Source organism: Candoia aspera, chromosome 1 (genome assembly GCF_035149785.1).
Source record: "Candoia aspera isolate rCanAsp1 chromosome 1, rCanAsp1.hap2, whole genome shotgun sequence".
NCBI lineage: Eukaryota > Metazoa > Chordata > Lepidosauria > Squamata > Boidae > Candoia > Candoia aspera.
The window spans coordinates 187763460-187776302 of NC_086153.1; the positions used below are offsets into that span (position 1 = coordinate 187763460).

The 12843-nt window shown below is 42.0% G+C and overlaps 1 protein-coding gene across 4 annotated transcripts in view; it reads right to left on the minus strand.

Moving 5' to 3' along the window:
• Positions 1-525: 525 nt before the first annotated feature.
• The window catches only part of UBE2E3 (ubiquitin conjugating enzyme E2 E3), a 107443-nt gene continuing 95125 nt past the window's right edge, over positions 526-12843 (minus strand). For all 4 annotated transcript variants that reach the window (XM_063318111.1, XM_063318113.1, XM_063318112.1 and 1 more), the window contains 2 exons: positions 8625-8772; positions 526-4740 (listed from right to left, as the gene is read on the minus strand). In XM_063318111.1, coding sequence (XP_063174181.1) covers positions 4643-4740; positions 8625-8772 — 246 coding nt within the window. In that variant the 3' untranslated portion in view covers positions 526-4642. The remainder of the gene's footprint in view (positions 4741-8624; positions 8773-12843) is intronic.

Here is a 12843-nt window from a genome sequence, read left to right on the forward strand (position 1 = left end):
TCTCTACACACATGGCATCACCAAACTTGGTGTTACATAACCATTTTGGGCAAAATGAGTAAAGGTTCATCTGATGGCTACTTGGACATGATCCCTATGCTGTTGGGTTTTTTTTTTTTTTTGGAAACAATATAGAACTTGTTTGCCATTGACTTTTTCTGGGATGTTCTTTGACCTCTTAGTCTAGCATCTTTCCCAGGAATTTCCTGGTGGTTTCCTACTAATTCCTAACCAACTCTAACCGTAATGATATTTTTCAGGATCAGCCAGTGTTGGCCATGTGTTCCAACCTCTGGGGTCTTGGCCAAAATTGGCTGAAACAAATAAGAAACCCTGCAGCCCACACAAGGTTTTGGGCACCCCCAAATCAAACAAGACATATCCAGGAGACTCTACCTGATGTGATACACAAAGCTTTTTGTATACTTAGGACATTGCCAATTGCACGGCAATACGGGCCCTAAATACGTAAAAATAGCTAAAATAGGTTAAAAACAAACAAACCAAACAGAGAAAAGGCACACATTCTCATTTAACAACTAATTGATTTATTTAACAATACAAATTTCTTTCTACTGCTTGGTGTAAGCAGAGAAAAGCTGAGAAACAAAATTAAGTTCTTTTTAAGTTTAAATGTATACACAACCCCCCCCCCCATCTCTTACTTCAGTAAATATAAAATTTACAGACAGAAAAAGCAACATGAAAAGGAACAAGGTGTTGACAAACTGATGACAGGAAGGAAATTTTAGAATCAATAATATAATCTTAGTAAAGAAGGTAACGGGGGCAATATTGAGAAGGCATCCCATTCATATTTCAAATTTTCTGCAATCTGAAACTTCAGTGCATTAAAAAACAAGAACACGATGTTAATTATACTATATATTATGTGATATAAATATTTGAAAGCTTCGCAGGTCCCATATCTAATAAGTGAAATATACATTTTGCCACTTTTTGTAAATTTATGGGACATGCAATATACCAATGCGTTTTACCTTTCAATAGGAACCAGCAAGATCTTTGGAGTCTCTCCCTGCAGCCTACTTGCCAGGAAACCGTCATACTTTCTTCTCCTAACTTATAAGACGAATGTACCAAGTATGTATGCCCCATAAATTCCACTCATTTCAGTGGGAATTCTGGAGATCCCCTGAAATTAATGGAGGACGACTAGCAAAGGTGCCCTATAAACTGTACCCTAACGTTTTCCCATGTATACCTTCTGTTCTCTCCTTACAAGATGAGCTACAGGCTCTGTTCTCACAGAGGTGTTAAAGGTGAATTGAATTTACGCTGTAGACATCAGTTGGGAATCATGACTGAATGCTTCTCCATGCAAGAAAGTTCATCCATATGCAGAGGGCCCAGAAATCAAGAACGTTGGTGATAGTGCTAGGCTGGAATGTTTTCTTTCGTTGTTGAACTTTCTGGTGGAAGAAGCTGTTTTGGGAGCGGGCAGCAGGTAGCATAGCCTCCTTCTAAAATTTGAGGCAGGACAGCCCTGAAATACCTTTGACACTTCCATGAGAACTAGCCAATAAGGTATAGGTCAAATGGATTGCCTCTACCAATTGCCTGCTGAAGGGATTGCTCTACCAAACAGGTGTTCTGTTTTCTGGGTTTGTTTCATGATCTGAAATAGGACCTGGGCTGTTAATAAACCCTCAAAATTCCAGGTAAAATGGCTTTGGGGTGGGAGATAATTAGGGTAGTTTGTCATTTGAGCTGTATTGCAGAACATGCTGGTATGTCTTGAATGACAGTGCTCTAGGTGTCATATTCTGAGGTCATAGGTCTTACAGACAAACCTCACACACCTTTAAGCCTCTATACTTTGTTAATACCCTGCATGATAAAAACGCTGAGCTCCAGCCACAAATATGCAAAAAGGACACAAGTGTTTGACAGAAGTGCTTAAACAGCCCCCGCCCCCATGCACCATAGTTTTGTGGAGATTAAACCTAGAAGTCTGCAAAATATTTAATAAGGAATATCTGTAACAGAAACACAAATTATCTTTCTGGGTGAATGGCTTGCCGTGTTTGGCTGTTTTGACTGCATAAACATAGGTTGGTCATGTAATGAAGGAAGGAATGTTAATATTTAACATGTGCTGTGGACTAAACTATCCACGTAATGCACACTTCCCTATTTTGCCTGGTGGGACAGCCAATCAACCCTGGCAGTGAGCAGATTGTGATGAAAATCTCATTGCAAATGTAATGTTTCCATCAAGCTTTCATAACCAAAAAGTATGCAGCCTATCTATCATCTATCTATATGGAAGCATTATTACGTGCAGTCCTTACTCAGGCACCTGAACATTATACAAGACTATTTGGAGATCCCATTCATTTCACATGGAAAGACATGGAGAAAGGCCTTCTTCATATCTTGTGTTTAGAGTTACCAATTAGTTAAACCTGTGTTTTATATATAAAAGGTGTGTTTTGTCTCAGTTGTGTTTTCCTTTAAAAAATTCTTTAGTTCCAGATTAATATTTAATTTATTTATATACTGCTGCCCACATTGAGAAAAACCCTCTCTTAAAGTTTTATGACACTGTTTATGACACTTGGATAAGCAAATAAGCATATCATGCAATTGTGCTGCTTTGGAAGACAGGTTTAACATATTCTGAAATTTAAACCTACATCTAAAGCACTGGAGCCGTGGACATCTCCCATAAATTAGAAAAGATTGGCAAGATCCCAAATTAGCTCACAGGTTTGAAAACTTCTTCATTTTTATGTTACAAAAACTGAGTTATTTATGGTAAATTACAGAGGTGGGTGCGAGACTGAAATCCAATAGGAATTTTGGCAATTTGCTCATTCATCCTGGAGGAGCCATAAAATAGCAAGGTTCCCCTGCCCACCATCGACTATACTCAGTGGCCTTATCAGCTGTACCCTCACTGGCCAAGACTCAATTGACTAATTAAGAATAAACTGACAGTAGAGCACATGTCATGTCTCCATCAGCTGCTAGGTATCAAGTGAGAGAAGAACTGAATCACAGTTCTTAACTTCTTCAGGTTCTAATCAGATGCAGAAGTGCAGAAAAGGCTCCGAAACATTTGTTCCGGCAATCGGAGATGAACAGCTTATCAGATTGTGGCAAGTCATCAGGGTGCTACACTTGGCAAATTGTGGTCTGCACTATTTGCCCACTGTGTCGAAGCCTTTTGTGCTGCAGTGGAGAACAATTAAGCATCAGTTGCAGCTCAACAATTCTGTTTTTCCTTTAAGGAAAAAGCGGGGGGTCAATCTACACATGAGATTAAATTTGTTGCCTGCAGTTGTTGGGAGATTGCAGAGCCTGCAGGAGGAGTGACTTAATATTGCCTTTCACTGTGGTCCTAAAGGAAACTGTATCCCTCTCCCCAAACTATAGTAGCAACTATTAATGTTGAATGGGGAGCAAAAGTTCCTCAAGACTATCGGGAACTTTTTTTATTTTAAATCAGGAAGAAGGTAAGGGGGACAAGGTTAATGGAGCTTCATGCTGTGGTCCTAAATCTGGTTGGCCCTCGCCACATCCTTGCACGTTATCATTCTATAGATTTAGCTGAAACATCCATCTCTCTTTCTGCCTGAGAACAGATTTTCACCTTTGTGGTGGATGCTACTATGTGAATTTTACAGGGATGATGATGATGATGATGATGATGATCAGCTCTACCACCACCAGACTGGTTAATCTTTCAAGGTAACAGTGACTTAAGATAGTGATGAGGGGAGGGGAGAGATGGTGAGGGAAGGTATCCATCCTTTTTAAGCCTTAAGAAGTTGCCATTCTAGCTTATCTATTTCTACACAGGTCTGTGGCTACAAATGCCAGGTGATTCTAGCATTCTGTGAAGTTTGGCCTTAAGCAGTATTGGTAGAGGCAAACCACAAGCATCATAATCTGCCAGGCCTTCTGAGTGGGCCCTTCCCGCCTTATGCTGGCTTTGCACAAGGATCTGTATATAAACAGTCCTATTGGCTATGCCCACATTTTAATTTCAAATATGAAAACAGAGAAGCTCTTCCTTGGGGAACATGTTTATTGTGTTTGAGATGATACACTGGATGCTCTCTGAGCTACAAGGTGGGTGGCGATGAGAGGGGACAAGGATAAAAGAAATCCTTTTCATTACAAACTGACAAAGGTAAAAGTTTTAAACATTTTTCACAACAGCATGTACCACATATCGGAAATAGATCTGGTCTTAATACAAATGACGTAATTCCTAGTAATCTACAGCTACCTTTAATAACTTCATACAGATAATGAATTAGGCTAAAATGCACTATTATATTTGGTTGACTTCAGGAACAGTATCCTTAGTTACATCACAAAATACATTTTGATATCCCAAAGAAGCAAGACTTGCAAGGAGGCATTTTAAACATAACTAATCTACAGCTACAAAGTTCTACTCTTGACAGCATTTACCTTTTGGGGAGGTGGCTGGGGAGGGGAAGGAGGGAGAGAAAGCAGGATTCCCATCTTCAAAAGGATCAAAGCAGAGAGTAGAATCAGTATAACATATACACAGAAGTCCGTATTGTAAAGGCTATAAAGTTTGGTTGCGCACTGCAAAGCTGCATCCCCGCACCTTCACACTGCGCCAAGTAGTCGACATCGCTTATGTTGCGTATCTCTTGGTCCACTGCCTGGCTATCCTGTCATGTTCTGCTCTGTTGGTCAGGTACTGAGTAGCTATGCTTCCCACCAGAGGATCAGCTGCAAAAATTTGGCAAGGGACAACAGGAGAGAGGAAGGAAGGGAGACGACACATTAGGAATCATGCCCTGATGAGCAAAGGAATGAGCATTACGACGATTCATTCCACGCACTTGCAAATTAAGATAGGGAAGAGCACCCAAGGCCAGTATTATTTAGCAATTCATAATTAATTAATTAATTAAAATATATAAGGCCACCCAACTCACAGCTTTGGGTTGCATACAAATTAAAAACACAACCCCAAACAAACTATTAATTTTAAAAACAATTAAGATGCCCATAACCAATGGGAACCAACCAACACATTTAACACAGTCCCATCCAGGCAGTCACACACCCCATCTAAGCCAGAGCATAGAGAAAAGGCAGGTCTTCAAGGCTCATTTATAGGAGAGCAGAGTTGAGCCGTTCAAACCTCTGGAGAAGTACCATTCCTGAGGGCAGGTACTGTGACAGAGAAGGCATGCCCTTTAGGTCCCATCAGATGGCACTGCTTAATAGATGGGACCCAGAGCATGCTTCCTCTGTCAGATCTTACAGGATGAGCAGAAACAAAGAGAGAAATATGGTCCCTCAGATAGCTAGGCCTTACTGTATGCCATGAAAGGCTTTTTTAGGTGACAACCAGCATCCTGCACATAGAAGGCCACTGACAAAAAGTACAGCTTGTACAGCAAAGGTGTTGCACATGGGCATACCAAGGGACTCCCACAACTGCTTTTATCACAGGATTCTGGACCAGCTGTAGCTTCTGAGTGGTCTTCAAGAGCAGCTCCATGTAGTGTGAGTTGTAATAGTCCACATGAAAGGTGACTAAGGCATCAGTCAACACCAAATGAAACTTGCCATGGAGAAAGGAGGAAGAGAACTCCCAATCTGTGAAAGCCGCTAAGAGATCAAGGAGACCCAGGATGTCACAGTGTCTCCATCCCAGTTCTGCCAGAGGTCATCTACAAATGCAAATAAGGCTTGGCAAAGGAAGCAGTGAGAAGTAGTGTTGTGATGGTTCCCCTTCTTCCTCCAGGGCTGGTTCCAATGGATGGTGCAGTGGGGTAGAGATCTAGCCCAAGACCCCTTCTTCGTGTGCCCCTCAGGGCTCTGCACTCTCTCCACTCCTATTTAGCATCTGTATGAAGCTGCTGGGTGAGGTCATTCCCTGGCATGGGGTGAGGCATCACTGGTATACCTCACAGCATGGGCCAACCAAATGATGCAGTTGGGGTTCTCTCTCAGTGCCTGGAGATTGTGAAGACCTGGATGGGGAAAAATAGGCTTCAGATCAACTCTAGCAACACTGAGTGGCTTTGGGCTCCTGGACCTGGTGATCTTCCATCTTTAGTTCTTGATGGGGTAGCAGTACCCTAGACAGTACTGGTGCACAATTTGGGATTCTTCCTGGACCAGCAACTCCTATTCAAAGAGATAACAGTGGCCAGGAGGGTTTCTGCACAAATCTGTGGCAGTCTTACCCTTTCATGGATCAGGAGGCACTGCTCATAGCCATTCAGCCTTGGTAATTTCCCAGGTGAACTACTGCAATGCACTCTACATGGGTCTATTCTTGAAGGTCCCTTGGAAGCTACAACTGGTCCAGAATGCAGCAGTGTGGGCAGTTATGGGTGTACCTTGTTAAATCATTGCCCATTTACACCACTGCTCTGTGAGCTGCACTGGCTCCCAGTGCACATCTGTGTAAGGTTTGATTCTGACTCTGACTCCAAAATCGAAACTTATCCTGAGCCTGAAGGGGAAAACAAAACTGATCGGGGAATAGAAACCAGGAGTGACTCAACAAAGCGGGAGAATTCAGAAATGCTGATTGGGCAGAATCCGGAGGGAGGTTTGAATCCTCAAATCAGTGCTCAAAGGAGAGCGGAGAAGTGCACCAAACAAAAAGCAAACCTGATTGGCTACAGAGGAGAAATGGCGTGAAAAGGATTGTATTAAAAGGCAGCAGCGCAAAGAGCAAACTGCTGGAGACAACCGATCCTCGAGCTCACAGCGTCTGTGGAAAAGTCCTTACCAGAAACCAGAGCCTTGCCTGTAGCCGACACAGAATCAGTGCCAGCTCCTTCTGCCGACGCAGATCTGCCTTCCTTGCACTTCGCTCCAGCCAAATCCAGCCTTGAATCCAGTTCCAAGCTTCGTCTTGCCGTTCCAGCAGAACCCAGCCTTGCCTCCAGTTCCAAGTCCCGTCTTGCCGTTCCAGTTGAGTCCAGCCTTGCCTCCAGTTTCAAGCCTCATTTTGTCATTCCAGTCGGGTCCCGCCTTGCCTCCAGCTCCAAGCCTCGTTGCATTGTCCCAGCCGTGTCCAGCCATGCCTCTAGTTCCAAGCCTCACCTTGCCGTTCCAGCCATGTCCAGCCTTGTCTCCCGTTCCAAGCCGAGTATCGCAGTTCCAGCTGATTCCTGCCTTGTATCCAGATCCGCGCCTTCCCTTGTCATGACAGCTGAATCTTGCCTAGCCTCCGTTGTCAAGCCTAGCCTCACCTCCATGTTGCGCCCTGCAGCCAAGCCTCAAGCTTCCTCCTTGCCACGTGCTCTAGCCATACCCAGTCTTGCTGCTTCATTGAGAGTCTTAGCCGAGTTCTGCCTTGCTGTGTTGCCACAAACTCCTTCTACTCCTGATCTTGCAGCCTTGCCTTGTTTTCCTTCACTGCGTGGGTAGAATTGAGTGATCTGTACTGCCTAATCTATTCTAAAGACTTCATCTGTTGTAAATAAAGGACTTATTTGCATTTCTGCCTGGCTGTCTCCTAGTCAGAACAGGACAATTTGGTGCAACTCATGGTGCTGACTGTCACCTATAAAACCCTACATGTGACTAGTTATTTGCAGGACTGCCTCTCAATAGTTGTTTCTACCCATCCCACTGGATGTGCTCTGGGACCCATCTTATTAAACCTTAATACCATACCCCTGCAGATTTGTGGATCCCAACCCTGCTGGCATTTTGCAAGTTCTTGAAGACTTGGATGTTCCCTTGGGCATGGGGTTTGGAGGTTAGCTGAGCCCCTCATTGCAAGTTTGTCTTTCTTACTATGGGAGCAGAGTTGTCTTCGGCTGCCATTACTTTTCTTATTTTAATTACGTTCTCTTCCATGTGATTCTAACCTATGTGTGCTGCCCAGAGTTGAAATTGTGAGATGGGCAGCTATACAAATTGATACAATAAATAAATAAATAAAAAACAGAGTGGTAGTAGCTGGTATTAGCTGAACTACAGATGCAGGCCAATAATCTATTGCAGTCTTTTGCTTCTGATAAGAGATTGGCACACTGGAACTGACTGAAAAATGCAGAGTACAACCCAAGAGACAGTGCACTACTGACAGTCAGGGAGCTCTCCTTGTACACGGAAACCTAGCTTGGCCAGTTTGCCTTTTATGTTTAAAGATGCACACTCCAGTCACCCGCAATGGAGCCAAGGGTCTATTCTGCCATTTGTATCAATCAAACACTGTCTTCCTTGAGTTGGTGCTCCTACTCACTGGAAGACACTGGAAGACTTGCAACCTTCAGAAAAACCTGAATTATGGTCCTAAAACATCTGGAGAAAATCAGGCTGGGGAAGCTGATGTTAAATGTATCACAGCAGTGTGTGCATTTATAGGTTGAAAGATAACCGGAAGAAGGAGAAGCCTTTATTCACAAGCTGATCTATATACAAGCAGAACAAGCCTCCTTTTCATCATGGATTGCTCTCACAGGGTTAGAGATCACACAATTGCCAGGTTATGTCCTGTTTTTGGACATGGTAAAAACGGACGCTTTTTGTTGACAAAAATGAGGGAACTGCCTCATCTGGCTCTGCCGGCTGCATAATTAGTAATGCTTATTCTCAATAAACAGAAAAAAAGAAAGAGAAGGATATTGTCTTACCAGGGTTGCAGTCTGTCAAGAGGGAGCAAATAGACAGCAAAACCTTTGAAATAGTCAAAGCAGGGCTCCAGTTGTCTTTCAGAATATCCAGACAGATTACTCCCTGACTGTTGATGTTGCAGTGATAGATTCTAGTTCGGAAAGTAACCTACAGGTAGAAGGGCAAGAGAAGGGGTGGGAGAGAAAATCATTACACGCTCTTCAGGCATAGATTGTTACCAGCTTTTTGAAACCTGTCTTGAATGATTCTCCCTCAGTGGGAGAATTTTTCTGTCGAGACCTTTCATTTTCGAAAAAAATGTTTGTTTCTGATTCTGTACGCCTCATCTGAAAAGAGCCCCCCCCCCTCCTTTGCAAGCAGCTGCCTTATTCACGACCGCTATGTATGTATGTCTCAAAGTTAAAAGCTTTATTGTGGGTTTTTTTCCTGGCAAGCCTGCAGCATTTTTCAATCCTGCTTTTAAAAAAGCAGACTACATAAGCAAACATTTGCATGCCCTTGAGAAATGGCAGCTTCATCAGTTTCCATGGGGCAGACAAGTTACACTGCACACTTGCGTACTTGCAAACCCAGTTGGAATGCAAGTACACAAGGGCAGAGTTTCTGTCACGACGTCACCGCACATGGCGTTAATTCTGTTGTCGTAGCTAAAGATGCCTACGAACTATTTGTGCGTGCATGTGTAAAATGGCACTTAGATACCCAGCTTTCATTTAAGTTTGGTGTGTGTGAGATTCACAGTCACGTTATTCAAAATCTCCTTACAGGCGCAGGGTCGGTCTGGTCAGGGTAGGGCACATACTTTGCATCAAGATGGTCTCAACTTCGGTCTCTGACACTTCTGTTTAACTTATCTTGTTGGGGGGAAAAAAGCCCTCCCTGATAAGTGACAGCCGACAGTAAGGCCTAGATGTGTCAATGGCCCTGCTTTGTTAACTAGGATCTTGTGTTTCTAGAGAATAGATATGGCTGAAGTTTGTTACACTTTTGTTTTGAGCCATATAATGTGGTGGCTTCAAGAAATACAATTGTGCGCTATAGGAGAATGAAACTTGGAATAGACCCCTTCTCCTCAGCTTCTTTTGTTTCTCCTCTCACCATGTATAGCTTAGCCTAGTGTGGAGCCTAGCTTCTGGCTGCTTTTAAGCTAGGAGCCCTCTGCTGAATCTGAACCAGGAAACTCTGGTGTGATCTCACTCAACAATCAGGGTTACTAAGCCAGGATCTGAATTAATACAAACCAGAATAAAGCACTAAATGATGTGCAAGAAAAGGAGGAAGAGAGGGGAGAGGAGGGGGGAGCATGCCACCTTAATACTTTTTACCATTAAACATTGGGGTTTGGGATGGAATACACAGTGCATCCAATTTTGCAAATCTGATGCATCGTCAGATTCCATCTATGCCATGAATAAACCCCTGAAGAGTAGAGGACCCACTGAGCCTTGTGGCACCCTTGGGGATCCTTTCTCTGCAAGGAATCAGGTCAAGAACACCTCTAGACCTGCCCCGTTTCCAGTTGTTTCCTACAAGCAGTAAAAAAGGGGGGATAGCACTGCCGAGATGGCTTTGCATTTGAGCCTTTTACAATTATGCTATATGATAAGCGTCTTCTGAAATTGACAGGAAACCTGAAAATGCAGGTTGAGATATAAGATGGGAATTAGTGTGGCTTCTTCCCACCTTTTTTTCATTTTTTAAAAAGAAAACTGAAATAAATCTTAATCTTTTGGGCATGACTAAAATAACTCTTTGGATCCTAGCCAGAATACACCAGTTGTTAGACAAGTGAAGAGCCAGAGAGAGAAGGGATGGGGGGCGGGGGGGTGTCTTGATTTTTGTTGCGGGTGTTCAACAGATTAACTGGCTTTGTAAACCTAACATTTGGTCTACTTATTCAATAGCAGAATTTGAATCTTCTTCATCAAACATCTGCTGCACAGCTATAATTTTTAAACAAACATTTATACTGGCATAAATATCTGTATTATATCAGCAAGCATGGGAAATCTTAGCTTATGCTCCAGACAATGTTAAGAGCTACAATAGATTTGACATGCCTTTTTAAAAAATAACTTTCAGGAAGCAGGATTAAAAAAAAAATAAAGCAGGGACATACACGCTTTTTAAAAAATTTACAATTGACTCCTATGCGGATTCTACTTGCACTTTCACCAAATGCCACATTCTACCCAATCTGGCAGTTCTGAGGTATTTTAGTTCATTTACCCTGATACTATTGTTCAGGGCGCTTGAGTTCAACATAAGCCAAAGTGCTAATGAAATGTGGTCAAAACTGCACCTGTTTATACTTTTATCCCTTTTAGTTAAATTTCCAATACATCATTAGCTTTCAGTCCTCTTTCCACACATATCTCCACTATACTGGTACGTTTCTTATGCTGAAAATGAAAGTTTCAGACAGTTTTTAGATCCAAACAGAGGGGGAGCAGGGACATAGGTCCCTGGCTTTCTCTGCATGGTCTTTCTCACTATCCAAAAATGTATCATATTTAAATACTGAATTATATTAAGATTTCATACAAATCTCTGCCTCCAGTTTTCTCTTTTGGGCAATGTGTAAGTAGCTGTTGTACTTGGGTAACTAAGTTCCTTTCAGTTTCTGGATTTACATTTCAGCTAGCCACACCAAGAGACTGTAGAACTTAGTTTACTTCAAATAACTCCTTCCTGACCCTAGGAATGTTCCTATTTTCTTTACTTTGCTCAATTGTTACTTTTTAATAGCTATATAACTGCCCCAAGGTATGAAAGCTGACCCCAAGCTTTCTACTCACAATGCACATTACACTATTGTGAAGTTCAAAAAATTTAATGGCATATTAGTATTTTAGGGCTGGGATGGACAACCTATGGCCTGTTCTGGAATCCCTCTCTGCCTGCAAGATCACACTTCTAAAATTGAATGGCAAACTACTGCATAATGCTGTATGATTTTTCATACTTCTAAAAAAATTAAAATACAAAATTAAAATAGATGTGTCAAACTCCAACAGATGTAATTGTGTCTATTTTGCATCGAGTCAGGTCAATCCCTGGTAAATGCAGGGACAAATACTTTGCACTGTGACATATTTTTTCTTGATCTTTTTTAAAAAAAGAGTCATCCCACCTTCACCCCCACCCCCTAGCCAATGGGAAAAAGGGCTGAAAATTCAGATCCCACTGCCTCCAGTAATGCATAATGTCATTGTTAGAGATGTACTACAGTATGTGACTTGGCTGAATGTTACAACCATGTACATTTTTAATATAATGAAGATAATCTTTCAATATGTTCAAAGTGTGTAAAAATCCATGTTTTGCACTGGAGCATATGTACAAGATTGAAATGGTGAATTGTAAGCAGCTGACAAGTAAGGATATGCTATATTTATGTTTCAGTAGATTTTGAAACAACTAAGAAAAGAGCGCTTATCACCGAAGCAGACCACAAGTTGAAATGTTTGATAATTAACGCAGCACTGTATCGGATGTCATGTTATTAGATAAAGCTTTGCAACTTTTGAGAGAGTATTTGTCAGATTATACACTATCAAGCAAACCAGGGCTTACACACTTCTGTTTTTCATTTTAGACTGTAAGATTACACACCTCCATTGGTTTATTGATTTATCTGATTTAAAGTAACGTGGGCAACTCTATCTTGTGAGGACTACCATATCCTGCTTCCAAAAGACTTCAGCAAACAAGCAGGATAGAGAGCTGGCAAGAACTGTCCCGTCTCCCTGGCATCATGCTAGTTTGGAGAAACAAGAGGGTCAGGAAAAGAATGGGAGAAAATGGAACATCAGAATAAAAGAAGGATGGCATCAGAAAGATGAAATGGTTGTTTCTTCCACTTTTCTCAGTCTACTACAACATATACCCCCTGAAAAATTGGTCCAAAATACTGTCGCCCTTGAGAGGGAAAAAAATCTGATGTAAGACTTGAGTCGTATGTGAAAAAAAGTGACTTGCACCTACAAAAAAACCGTTACAGAATGTTACCTGGTACTGTTACTACCATGAGAAGGTGCTGCTACTATCACATCTGGGTACTTTGAGCAATGAGGCATTATACTCATTTGATCAAAGAAGAGGAGTTAAACAAGATATTCGATGTCCTCTTGGAATGTTTTTCCACATGGATGCAGAAGTAATGGAAATTATGCCCTCCAAATTCCACTCCTTTTGCCCAATAGGTAGCAGCAGAAA